Source organism: Pecten maximus, unplaced genomic scaffold, assembly GCF_902652985.1.
Source record: "Pecten maximus unplaced genomic scaffold, xPecMax1.1, whole genome shotgun sequence".
In the NCBI taxonomy this organism is placed as follows: Eukaryota; Metazoa; Mollusca; class Bivalvia; order Pectinida; family Pectinidae; genus Pecten; species Pecten maximus.
The window spans coordinates 1,387-15,757 of NW_022979285.1; the positions used below are offsets into that span (position 1 = coordinate 1,387).

The 14,371-nt window shown below is 36.8% G+C and overlaps 1 protein-coding gene across 1 annotated transcript; it reads right to left on the bottom strand.

Annotated features, from left to right (window-relative positions):
- Positions 1-6,719: 6,719 nt before the first annotated feature.
- LOC117318440 (phosphopantothenoylcysteine decarboxylase-like) lies at positions 6,720-10,410 on the bottom strand. The gene is made up of 5 exons (XM_033873426.1): positions 9,967-10,410; positions 9,712-9,807; positions 8,331-8,459; positions 7,874-8,042; positions 6,720-6,913 (listed from the first exon to the last, which is right to left on the bottom strand). The coding sequence occupies exons 1-5, from the start codon at positions 10,141-10,143 to the stop codon at positions 6,834-6,836; spliced, it is 651 nt and encodes a 216-aa protein (XP_033729317.1). The 5' UTR covers positions 10,144-10,410; the 3' UTR covers positions 6,720-6,833.
- Between the last annotated feature and the right edge of the window lie 3,961 nt (positions 10,411-14,371).

Sequence of the window (14,371 nt, forward strand, 5' to 3'; positions counted from 1 at the left end):
AAATTATTTCAATGAAAATGCGTGTTTCATACAAAATTAAATTATTTAACTGTTAAAATAATTAACTCATCCAGCACTAATTACTACCTCGGCTAGACAACGATAGAGGTCAAAAGTCGTCGTTTTCTTTCTAACGTTTCTTCACGTTCCACAACTATACGTAGTTGGTCTCTTTCTTGTGACTACTCGATTTTCTTCCGAAATGTGTGGGCAAACCGTGATTGTTGCAGTCGTAAGACATGATCACTTAGATTAGGTTTGGGATATTTATGGGTGATTGAACCCAAATGTATTGAGTATTATTAAATGTGGAAAGCGCGACAATTTTCAACAGCACTGTTAAGAGTCGATCAATTTGTCATCGAAGTGTTCATTGTTATATGTATTTGCTGCCTGAAACAGTATTTAACAAAACCCATTGTCTTATGTGTAACTAGCAACGATATTTTGACTCGTTTCCGGTATCGCTTCGGCGACATAACAACGTCGGTACAGTTATGAATTATGAAAGTTAATTTCTTGCTTTACGGGCATTCTAGCGATGCGTGGTAAGTTATGAATGTTAAAATATGTGCCACAGGGGGTATTGAGGCGCAGACCTACGTCACAAAAAAAATAATTGTCAGATAAAAAAAAATCGTCCCACGACTACATATCCTTGACATACGGGTCATACTCGGGTGGGGCTATTTTTTTACCTGACAATCATTATTTTTTGTGACGTAGGTCCGAGTCTACCCCCTGTGATACGTAGCACTAAGGCTTTACCGAGCCTTAACAGAGATGTTTTTCTTTTTTCCAATATTTCAGAAAATTGATTTGAATGTCAAACATGAACAGACAATACCACTACAGCTTTGTCGGGCTTCGATTTGCAGATTTCTTTGGGTTAAACTTCTACAGTGATTAAGTTTTCAAATCTTCATAAATTGCCCTTTCAGTTGATATATAGTTTGATTATAATACGTTTTATTATGATCGAAATTTGTGTTCGATATCAAACCAGTATTGCAACGATTTTGAACTGTTGTGTACGTTTGTGACACAAACTACACTGAACCAAGTGTACGGTTTTGATCTTTTTTTTTCAGATGTAATAATGGAAACATGAATCATTGTAATTGTGACATTGAAAACTCCGAAAACATCAACGGAACACCACGACGAAGTCCGTCTAGACCTGAAAACTTAGGTACAAATCTCACAATTTCTTTGTTATGCCCAGCATCTTACACCAAACAGGACCAAAAAAATACTAAGAACAAGTGGAGGGCCTGGCAACTGTATTATAACTTAAGTATAAGCGATTTCAACCATAGAGACAAATTGAATGAAACGCTATTCGAACTCGGACAAATGGATCTAATGAGGGAGCTGAAGATTGAACATCTTATGATCAACGGGATAAGGGCACTACTCACAGCGGTAATATCGTCGTGTTCTTCAGTAATGACTACTGGAGAACACGACGATTTTACCGCTGAAATCATCTACTTAAAATCATGGTTGTGAAACGGATTAACATGCAGACGACGAAGCACATAACGAAGTATACAGCAAAGACTACCTTGCCAAACTTATTCCGTCAGCTTTAAGAACGCTGAAGAAGCGGGATCAGGTAGAAATATGGACTAAGGTAAGGCGAGTTACCTACAAACAGCATTGCTTACCTGATCGTGCGACGGAATAGCAACAAAAGGTCCATGGGTAGGAGGTACGATGACAATGTCCTAATGGAGAATAAGATTTCAAGCTATTTCATGACCGCTTCGCAAGATTCATGGGAAGTGCCGAACATAAATGACAGATACTTTTCGGAGATTAGTCAAAAGTTAATTTGTGACCTGTTGAGGCAAGGACACATTTTATCACACCCACACTGCCCAAGACATAGCTCCTGGTTTTATCCTCACAATGCTGAATATGTTTGCAAAACAGTCAAGATATGAGAAGACCTACAAAAGATGTCTCGATGGAAAATAAATAAATGTCAGTACATCAGCAATATAAGGACATGTGGACCTTTTTGGAATTGAGTCAGAATTAAGGCCGACAAAACTGCGAGACAGTGTTCCAGTACCAAATTGAAAGACAGCAGGTGAGATTTTTGAAGAAATCAAACCTTTCTTATGCAATTGGTGCCATTAAAACACAAATGTATGACATTCTGGAGCATTTTCTTCGGGTTGGTAATGTAAATATGATAGAAGTTATATAACAAAATTTGAAAACCATTTATAAAATATATTACCATAAAAAATAGCTATTTTCTGTTTGTATTATATGAATCATCTGTCAAGTATGTAACTGTAATAAAACAATGGAATTGAACTGCCAGAACCAATTGTCTCAAACGGACATGTTCAAGCATATGGAACGAAGCTAGCGATACAATCAGTGGGGTATAGCGTTGTACATTGTTATACTGTTATCTGAACTTGTGTCACACTTATATTTTCCTAAAGTTTCTGATGTTTTATCGGCCTTCTTACTGTAAAACAGTCGGCCCATATCAGATTTTCAAAAATGCCGATAAAATATCAGAAACCTTCGCATTAGGCAAAATGTAAAAATAAAAGATATTATTACTACATGTATTGGATATTTTTCAGTTTTTAATTATTTTGATTATTAGAATGTGAAGTGTATCCATATATCGTAACAACATTGTAGTAACATTATAGCGTTGTTACTGTTACTGAGTACGTATACTCCAGTAATGTTAGAGGATTACACGGCGAGAAAGTTGTGACAGGCGCCGTTGCGGTTGGCGTCAAAAAGAAAAAAAAATGGCTAGAGACCTTTAGATAGCTTAAGTTCGTACCCGTACATCCCACAACGTAGCTCGAGTTTCCTCTGGCCCTGACACCATGTCTTTGGTGTAAGCCTTCACCAGACATGGTGCCAGGGCCAGAGGAAACTTGGACTACCAGACATGGTGTCAGGGTCACAGGAACCTCGGGCTACCAGACATGGTGTCAGAGCCAGAAGAAACTCGGGCTACCAGACATGGTGTCGGGGCCAGAGGAAACTCGGGCTACCAGACATGGTGTCAGGGCCAGAGGAAACTCGGGCTACCAGACATGGTGTCAGGACCACAGGAAACTCGGGCTACCAGACATGGTGTCAAGGCCAGAGGAAACTCGGGCTACCAGACATGGTGTCAGGGCCAGAGGATGTCCCAAGAAGGTTGTTATTGTGATGTCTCCCAAAGATTGTTATAATGATGTCCCACAATGGTTGTTATTGTGATGTCCTCCATAGGTTGTCACTGTGATGTCCCCAAAGGTGGTTATTGTGATGTCCCAAGAAGGTTGTTATTGTGATGTCTCCCAAAGGTTGTTATTGTGATGTCCCCCAAAGGTTGTTATTGTGATGTCTCCCCAAAGGTTGTCCTTGTGATGTCCCCAAAGGTTGTCACTGTGATGTCCCCAAAGGTTGTCACTGTGATGTCCCCAAAAGTTGTCACTGTGATGTCCCCGAAAGGTTGTCATTGTGATGTCCAAAAAGGTTGTCACTGTGATGTCCCCAAAGGTTGTTATTGTGATGTCCCAAGAAGGTTGTTATTGTGATGTCTCCCAAAGGTTGCTATTGTGATGTCCCCCAAAGGTTGTTATTGTGATGTCTCCCCAAAGGTTGTCATTGTGATGTCCCCAAAGGTTGTCACTGTGATGTCCCCAAACGTTGTCACTGTGATGTCCCCAAAGGATGTCACTGTGATGTCCCCAAAGGTTGTTATTATGATGTCTCCCAAAGGCTGTTATTGTGATGGCCCAAAAAGGTTGTTATTGTGATGTCTCCCCAAAGGTTGTCATTGTGATGTCTACCAAAGGTTGTTATTGTGATGTCCCAAGAAGGTTGTTATTGTGATGTCCCCCAAAGGTTGTTATTGTGATGTCCCAAGAAGGTTGTTATTGTGATGTCCCCCAAAGGTTGTTATTGTGATGTCTCCCCAAAGGTTGTCATTGTGATGTCCCCAAAGGTTGTCACTGTGGTGTCCCCAAAAGTTGTCACTGCGATGTCCCCAAAGGATGTCACTGTGATGTCCCCAAAGGTTGTTATTATGATGTCTCCCAAAGGCTGTTATTATGATGTCCCCAAAGGTTGTTAATGTGAAGTCTCCCAAAGGTTGTTATTGTGATGTCTCCCAAAGGTTGTTATTGTGATGTCTCCCAAAGGTTGTTATTGTGATGTCTCCTAAAGGTTGTCATTGTGATGTCTCCAGAGGTTGTCATTGTGATGTCCCCCAAAGGTGGTTATTGTGATGTCCCCCAAAGGTTGTTATTGTGATGTCCCCCAAAGGTTGCTATTGTGATGTCCCCCAAAGGTGGTTATTGTGATGTCCCCCAAAGGTTGTCATTGTGATGTCCCCAAAGGTTGTTTTTGTGATGTCCCCAAAGGTTGTTATTGTGATGTCCACAAAGGTTGTTTTTGTGATGTCCCCAAAGGTTGTTTTTGTGATGTCCCCCAAAAGGTCGTTATTGTGATGTCTCCCAAAGGTCGTCATTGTGATGTCCTCCAAAAGGTTGTCACTGTGATGTCCCCCAAAGGTTGTTATTGTGATGTCCCCAAAGGTTGTTATTGTGATGTGCCCAAAAGGTTATTATTGTGATGTCTCCCAAAGGTTGTCACTGTGATGTCCCCCAAAGGTTGTTATTGTGATGTCCCCAAAGGTCGTCATTGTGATGTCCCCCAAAAGGTTGTCACTGTGATGTCCCCCAAAGGTTGTCACTGTGATGTCCCCAAAGGTTGTCATTGTGATGTGCCCAAAAGGTTGTTATTGTGATGTCCCCCAAAGGTTGTTATTGTGATGTCCTCCATAGGTTGTCACTGTGATGTCCCCCAAAGGTTGTCACTGTGATGTCCCCAAAGGTTGTCATTGTGATGTGCCCAAAAGGTTGTTATTATGATGTCTCCCAAAGGTGGTTATTGTGATGTCTCCAGAAGGTTGTTATAATGATGTCCCCAAACGGTTATTATTATGTCGTCCCCAAAGGTTGTTATTGTGAAGTCTCCCAAAGTTTGTTATTGTGATGTCTCCCCAAAGGTTGTCATTGTGATGTCTACCAAAGGTTGTTATTGTGATGTCCCAAGAAGGTTGTTATTGTGATGTCCCCCAAAGGTTGTCACTGTGATGTCCCAAGAAGGTTGTTATTGTGATGTCTCCCAAAGGTTGTTATTGTGATGTCCCCCAAAGGTTGTTATTGTGATGTCTCCCCAAAGGTTGTCATTGTGATGTCCCCAAAGGTTGTCACTGTGATGTCCCCAAAAGTTGTCACTGTGATGTCCCCAAAGGATGTCACTGTGATGTCCCCAAAGGTTGTTATTATGATGTCCCCAAAGGTTGTTAATGTGAAGTCTCCCAATGGTTGTTATTGTGATGTCCCAAGAAGGTTGTTATTGTGATGTCTCCCAAAGGTTGTTATTGTGATGTCTCCTAAAGGTTGTCATTGTGATGTCCCCCAAAGGTGGTTATTGTGATGTCCCCCAAAGGTTGTTATTGTGATGTCCCCCAAAGGTTGTTATTGTGATGTCCCCCAAAGGTTGTAATTGTGATGTCCCCCAAAGGTTGTAATTGTGATGTCTCCCAAAGGTCGTCATTGTGATGTCCCCCAAAGGTTGTTATTGTGATGTCCCCAAAGGTTGTTATTGTGATGTTCCCAAAAGGTTGTTATTGCGATGTCTCCCAAAGGTTGTCACTGTGATGTCCCCAAAGGTTGTTATTATGATGTCCCCAAAAGGTTGTTATTATGTCCCTAAAACGTTATTATGATGTCCCCAAAAGGTTACCACTGTGATGTCCCCCAAAGGTTGTAATTGTGATGTCCCCCAAAGGTTGTAATTGTGATGTCCCCCAAATGTTGCCACTGTGATATCCACAAAGGTAGTTGACAAGTTGACTTCACAATTGCATAACGTAATCATTTAACAATCCAGTAACATCTTACTAAGCTGGTGTTTTGGGCTTCAAAGTGTTTGATAAAATAGAGAACATCTTACCCATTTATGACGATCAGTCTCTCGGAAAGCATTGTGGCCCTAGCCTTTATAACACCCTCTCTGGGAGAGACAGAATGATTATTAAAAAGCGTAGGTTGCGAATGAAATTCAAATTAAACGTTTAGATGCCAGAATAGCAATGATGTTATCTACTCTCTCATCAAATTCAACAAACTTGGACAATACTAAATATTTTCCGTAACCCTTCATGAATTTTTGCAAGAACAGGGAAATGAATACACATTTCTGAAATCTCAACTGAGATTCAATACAATCACCATAATATTTTGTTGGGTGCCAATGTGGATGAACAGGGAAAATACAGGAGTTGAAGGCAAGTCTCCAGTGTGATAATCTGCGACTCTACCAATTGAGCCAAAGAAGCATGCTTTGCCAGCTGAGTGACAGAGACTGTATAAACACACAGGTGCCTGACTCGTTTTATAAAATAATAACATATCAGAATACATATAAATGAGATTTAGGTACAGTTATATGTTATTATTTTATAAAACGAGTCAGGCACCTGTGATTAACACTGTGTATAAGACACACTGACCCTCTCCTTTGATTTATATATCATTACTGGCTTCATATATACATATATGTTGTCTTAATAATAGCTTGTTGAAGACATACAATTGCACAGAGCTGTGAAAATGACTTTGATGTCATGGATAGTTTTCTGAGATCAGCAATAATCATGGACTAGTGTTTATGTTGGCAAAATCTCCATTTTAATATAATAAAAGTTCTTATTTTCTTTTGACTTGACTTAGATGAAATATTTCTGACCAGGAATAAAACTCATCACATCACTTGTACTGTGTTGATCAGGTGACTGAAGATTTGGAATTTAATGTTTCAATCACTTGTGAAACAATGGTGGACACCTCTGCCATGGCCCCATATCCTGTAAGATAACATAGATTAGTTTTAATACACTTTCCTCAGTCTAAACTTTACATAAATATATTTTCATTAACTACAGATCGATAAGTTTGAATTGAGGAAGTCCTGAGACCTGTTCGTTTACTGTAAATCACTAAGATTTCACGAATACTTTATTTCGCAAACTTAACTCTTCAGACATATTCACGGATATATGATTTCATGAACGCTGATCTAGAAATGACTTTAATTTCGCAAATGATGACCTGTTATAGTCATAGACTCTGCAAGATTCCTTCATTGGTAACCGACGGTAACTGACAGCTTGGTCGCCATCCCAAGGTGTTATTTTCATGCAAATAACCGCAAAGGATTTTAATTTGCGATTGACTCTCCTCACATGTTTACGCAAAAATAAATCCCACACGAAACAGGCCTATAAATGATTTACAGTATGTGGACAAACTGGTTCGTCAGTTTTTCAAATGTAATATATCAGACATAATCTTGATGGACCTGCAGATGTTGATACAGGCTCGTCTGAATCAATATGAAATCACCGGGTCCATCTTTATTTCATAAACAAACAACTTTGGTCCAACAGGTCAAACCATATGGACAACAAAAACAAAAATTGCCCTGAACTTTAAATTGGAAAAATTGTCAGGCTAAAACAAAAAATAATTCCAGCGATATTCATCTGTGTACAACTAGGGCTGATCCACTCTCAATTTATCTAGTAATAAGAACCTGTTCACATTTAATGGGTGTAGTGTTTCTCTACTTATTGTCACTTATTGACACTGTCAACATGTTGATCATCTTATTCATGAATCGTGCAGATGGCAAATATCACAATATTTTGAGGTAAATTTGCAACATTCTGGACAAGAAAGAAATTATTGGAAAAATGTCAGCCATAATTTTTTTCGATGAAGTTGCAAATATCAAAGTCAATAACGAAGTTGCAACATCCCTTTACCTGTGTCGCCACACGCCAGGGTCTTTTTTATACAAGATATCTCTCTATAGCCAAAGTTCCGCAGCTCTGAGGTATGCTTGCCACTAAGTGGGTGATTCCACATGTGTGTATTCATGGCTGGGGCAAACAAAAGGGGGCGCTGCAAGTCCCAGGCTCTAACAGTACATGTCTGTTAATAAAAAAATAAGAGAAAAATTCAATATTTCATTTTCTTTATGTTCATTTCATTTTCTAAGGTATGTAATATCTTCAGGCACATTAATTTTTTTTTCTGTAAAGTACATGTATATTTAATATACCTATATGTACATGTAGCTATATTTATGCATATGAAGCACATGAAAATCTCAATTTTTAAATATTTCCTTAAATAATTACATATGAATTTTTGAAACATGTAACTTGTAAATAGAGATTTATATTTCACTGCTTTTTCTCAAAAACTTGAAATTCTTACCAGTAAATTGTCACAAATTCCACTAGCAATTTTTGCTAGTGTGTTTGCATCTAATGGAGCAATAACCATCAGATCAGCCCAGCGCCTTAACTCTATGTGTAACACAGGGTCCTTCATTGTCTTCCAACCCTACAAAAGTAATGCTACTACTTAATATTTTATCTCCATGTGTAACACAGCTGTTCTTTGTTTGTCTTTTAGCCAGTAAACTAAATTGTTTCTTTATTTCATTTTTTTTTTTTGGACAAATCAATAGAAAATATCTGTCAATGACAGATCTAATAGATATTTTCTATTGATTTGTCTGTGTATTATAAAAAAAAAACTAAAATTTTAAATTTCAAGTTGAATATCTAGAATAACTTCTGGTACATTTAATAGGATATGTAAGACAGCCGCTGTTTCATTTTCGTATCAACACCATACATTCGTGAAGTAGGAAGTTAACTAAGCCTTTTGGATAGCAAGAAATACCAATTAGAATTTGGTCAATTATCATGCTTCAAACAAAACATATCACCACAAGTTAAAGTTGTTTAATATATTATTGACAGTAATTGAATTATTACATATTTCATGTACTACATTGTAGTCACATCAAAAGCAAGATGAATTGAATATATTTGGAATGTACATGTAGTAGAAGCTTGCTTTTAAAATAACCAAAATCATATTTCGTATGCAATGTTAAGTATCTGTTTGTTTTTGAGAAAGCTAAAACTGATAAGTGGTCGTAAGAATCTAAGCACTAAAAGATGATCATTTTTTTTAATTGATATTATACTGTATACAAAATTAATACTGACAGCATTGCAGTTTGCAGCTGTATCAAGAATTGTATCATTTATTACTAATCAATATATCTACATGTATTTGATGAGTATATTATTAAAATTTGTGATACAATTATACAAACACCATGTACAATTTCATGCATACAGATATCCACATGTACTACATGTACATCAACGTTTAATAAAACATATTCTCTTACAAATGTACATTCATTTGGGACATAGTACACCCTATGGTGATAGATTCTGTGGATGTATTCTCTGTATTCTTTGCAAATTTAATATTAGGACTGTCATGGGGACTGGGAAGGCCAAGTCTACATGTAAGTATATATTAGGCCAATTACAAGTCTAGCTAATGAAACAATCTGCTTTTTGTCTAGTATTGAGGAAGACTTCCAAATATCTATGAGCCATTGATTAAGAATTCATTTTTGTCTTTGGCCCTGGGGCTTCTCTCCTCCCCAATCCTGCTGTAAGATTGTCTAATTATTACATCAAAAATGATATAAAAAATGTTGTCCTGCAACCACGTATACACTCATGGAGAGCCATATTTGGACAAATATCGGCCTTCATGTCTTTACCTGCCATTCATCAGCATCTCGGAGAACTGGGACTTGTAGACATGTGTGGTCAAAGAAATGGAGGGCATTTTCAGTGGTCACTACTTTGATTTCCAACTGAAATTGTGCAAAGTAGGAAGTACAAGTTCAATTTAAACAGTAATTGTAAATACAAAGACTGGAAACAAGGATATGAGATAATATGACACAATTCGTAAATACATCATTATTTAGATATTTAATCAACACATTAGGCAGAATGCTTAATTGTTTTACCTGATCATCTATGTTCATCAACTCCTGTACAAGTATTGGCACCTTGACCGATGCCACACTTCCAGTGCATCCAATCAGAACGTTTCTTGTTTGTCTTTTCCCTACTGAATCATCCATCTCAGGAACATGCTCAGTGTAAATGTCCCTTTCCATTTCACAAATTGATGATTGGTTCATAATGTATATATAAATATTACGAAGTATAGATTCAAACCCTGTATAATATAGGCAAAATGAAAGTAAAGTTCTGTAAACCAGTTATATCATTATGTAAGTTATGTATTGAGAGACATTATTGCAGCTAAAAAATATGTATGAAACACCTATTTTAAGAAGTTCCGAAAGGAGAAGAAAAGCATGTCAAATAATAAAAGTAACACCAAAATCGATAACGCCGCAGCCAATGTAGAATCTAGTCGTTATCGCTCTATAGAAAACGAAATGCGTAAACTGTTTTTGTTATAAAGGAGAAGGCTACAATCAGGATAAAATTGCACGGATGTCTAATCTACATTTACAATAGAGGGAATTATTATCAAATTGACTGATTTTAGCAGTGTCAACAGATTAGTTTGAAGACAAATACAAAATACCTACAAACTGATATCCACGAGCAATAAAGGAAGAGCTCTGTTACTATTATTGTCTTACATTTTCCCTGGTCAATGTGTCAGTATTGCACAGAACAGTAAGCTTACACTATAAAATCAAATAATGTCATGCCAAAAATCAAAAACTAAATTACAATAAATTGGTATCTTCAAGACCGTAAAGGTTGGTAAAATAATTGTCTATGTATCATAATTACAAATTATGTTCATTCCTGGTCAATTTATCTAACAGTTACGCCTAGACAAAATTACACATTTCAGAGGTTTCCGAATTACTACTCAATGGAATAATAAATTCCGAGAGGTTCCGAGTTCGGTTAAGACGATGGAGTCGAATGATGACGACGTGGGTTCCAGCGAAGACAATATTCTGTACGATTTCACCATCCAGGCGGAATGGCAGCAGGAGCCAGAAGTGTTTGTTAGTTTCTGTTTGATATATATATATATGCATCAGATGTATCACAATCTTAACAAAAACTGACGTAACGTCTGTTCAACTTCTGTTCTGTGTCGGCCCACTTCCTTTCACTTTCAACTACATAACTTTAAGCTGATAGCATCATTCATATAATGAATGTCATTAGCTGATCCATTATTTTTGCTTGACACCTGCTTATTTGTCTCCCTCTATCAAGTAGCCAATTTCTCCCCTCTTCCATTGAGAAAAAAATAAGTTATCGAGCAAGGCTTTTTCTGATGGCTTTTTGGGGCCGATAATGGGCCCCAATCCCAATTGAAATTATTCCCAAAATTGGCAGTTTGCTCCTGAAAAACTCTTTCCCAATTCACCATTTTCTTCCAAAAATGAGGCAAAAAGGCCCCATCCCAAAATTGGGAGAAAAAACCCTGTCTCGAGAGGACGGAAACATGAACTACAGTTGAGTGTAAGCTAACCTTTACACCCTTGTGTACTACGTTTAAACTAGTAGTGCACTACATTTAAGCTACAGGTAAACATGTAGTTACTATGTCCAGTCAGGTTTGACCACAAATCCCCCTATACAGGTAATGGACAGTGCCACTGGACACCTGTGTTAGATACCTGTAGTTGTTACATTTACAGACCTTTGTAAATTGACTGCCTTATATCTGTCATTCTGACTTTACCAGGTATATTTAAATGTTGATAAAATTTTATCTAATATAACCTCAAAATAAAATTGGCTGCGGTTCTTATATGATATATTGCAGTAGAGGAATTAAAACTCTATCAATTGGGTTTGTAGTGGGTTTTTTTATCATAATGTAACTGTTCTGTATTCTAAGATTTTTTTAAAAATATTTCATTATACTGATTATAGTGTAAAATTAAGGTTTATCTTCCTGATTTCAAAATTCACAAAGTTATTTGTATTTCATTTATTTTTTTATATGTAATTAATATGTATTTTATATTAATGATTAATTCTACCAGAGACATATATACAGAGAGATTAGTAACATCGCTATTTCCCCGTACACATAGTGGCTCCCTTTATTCGTGACCACTCAAGCATATCCCTTATCGAGAGCGTCCTGTCTCCTATCAAACACACGCGAGCGCAGGTAAATCGGGCTATGCGCATGTGTGTATCGTAGTATTGGATCTTATTCGACATGTTCTGGTTAATCCGCCATTACGTCAGACCAAAACATCGTCATTTTAAATACACACAGAAAGCACATCGTTTTATTTTGGCCACTACAAAAGTTACCACATTAATCAAAAACTATCATACTTATGGGATATAGTCTTATTGATCATGCACATTGTTGCCATTTATCCGTATTTTCGAAAATCCATTGGGTCCTATTCGACATGTCCAAGTTTGTAATTAAGCCACCATTACGTCCGACCAAAACATCGTCAATTTTAAACGCACACAAAAAGCACATCGTTTTATTTAGGCCACTACAAAAGTTACCACATTAACCAAAAACTATCATACTTATGGGATATAGTCTTATTGATCATGCACATTGTTGCCATTTATCCGTATTTTCTAAAATCCATTGGGTCCTATTCGACATGTCCAAGTTTTGTAATTAAGCAGCCATTACGTCCGACCAAAACATCGTCAATTTTAAACGCACACAAAAAGCACATCGTTTTATTTAGGCCACTACAAAAGTTACCACATTAACCAAAAACTATCATACTTATGGGATATAGTCTTATTGATCATGCACATTGTTGCCATTTATCCGTATTTTCTAAAATCCATTGGGTCCTATTCGACATGTCCAAGTTTTGTAATTAAGCAGCCATTACGTCCGACCAAAACATCGTCAATTTTAAACGCACACAAAAAGCACATTGTTTTATCTAGGCCACTACAAAAGTTACCACATTAACCAAAAACTATCATACTTATGGAATGTGGTCTTGATTACCATGCACATTGTTGTCATTTATCCGTATTCTCGAAAACCCCATAGGGACTTTTCGAAAATTGGAGATTCCCGCCGATCTTTCCTGCGTTGTGCTTGACTTTCATACTCAAAATACAAACACTTGGACAGCAAATTGTGATATATTTCATATTGATGACACTTCTGCACTTTGATATTAATAAAATTAAAGCACATAATTGGATCTTGGTGATGATTTCAAATAGAAATTATCGATAATTATGTGTCTGGTTTTCAAGTTTTCTCCAATATGGCGTCTAGTGAAGACTGAACCGAGCGACCGCAAAGGATTGTGGGAAGGTCAGGGGCCACTATGTAAACACAAGGGCAAATAGAGAGCTGCCAATCTCTCTGTATATATGTCTCTGATTCTACCTTAGGCCTTGATGACAGTTTGTAGATTTTTTTCTCAAGTACATTGTATATGTACATATATTTTAAGATTTATTATTTTATCAGACAAAAATATTTTTAAATTCAATGTATTGTTAATTCACTAATATATGTTAATTCAACTATCAAATCATTTCATAGTACATGATCAAGAATCAAGAATCAGAAGTTTCGTTTATTCTCATTTATGTTCTGTAAGAGATAATATCTACACAACAAGTTATGTACATGTACCTGTATGTATAATTGGTACTATCTGGACATGCCTGTTGTCATGGCCACCTGGGCCCCAGGGCCCAAACCCCACCTCACCACCACCTAATGGACCTCCATAACACCCTACTACATGTACCTATATATATGTATCAGATGAGGATCAGTTTTTAAGGTGTGCCTGTTTTAACACCTGGCTATAGTTTTGTCAAGTCCCCCAATTACCCCCAGGGGTCCATTTATAGCATGCTGTGCCAGGCACCTCTGCCTTACCTACCTGTAATTAGCATCTAACACTACCCATATACATATATGTATAATATCTACCTGTGGATGTTTTTCAAAAAATTATATATTTTTTTTACGATCATCAAAAAATAATTAATTTTTATATACATTTTTCTTCACAATAAAGATATTCAATAAATATAGTTTACATGCTTATTTTCATTAATTACAAGAAGAGGTAAAATCCCCATCAGTTATACATTTTAAGGTAAAGAACAATTAATCATTTTCTTAATGCAATAGGGAAACACTTCAATGCTGATCAAAATGTATCCCAAAATTTTGGTTTTAAACAATATTGCAAAAAACATGTTATCTTGAACTGTAAAAAAAACCTTTGGCTTAAGGTCCACATGATCCACATGTGTATATAATATATTTGTTAGCAGGTAACTTTATAGAAGAAAATTCTGAAATTACAAATACAAGTGTTGTATAATTGAAGGGTTGTATGACAAGTACAGCTCCAGATACATGAACATGTATGTGTGTTATATAAGCTTAAA

What these genes read in the sequence shown, in the direction of transcription:
- LOC117318440 (XM_033873426.1), bottom strand. Translation starts at nt 10,143, where the DNA reads ATGAACCAATCATCAATTTGTGAAATGGAAAGGGACATTTACACTGAG. An exon ending in TGATGAACATAGATGATCAG is followed by an intron (nt 9,808 to 9,966) that starts GTAAAACAATTA and finishes GCACAATTTCAG; the next exon opens with TTGGAAATCAAAGTAGTGAC. An exon ending in GAGATGCTGATGAATGGCAG is followed by an intron (nt 8,460 to 9,711) that starts GTAAAGACATGA and finishes TTACTTTTGTAG; the next exon opens with GGTTGGAAGACAATGAAGGA.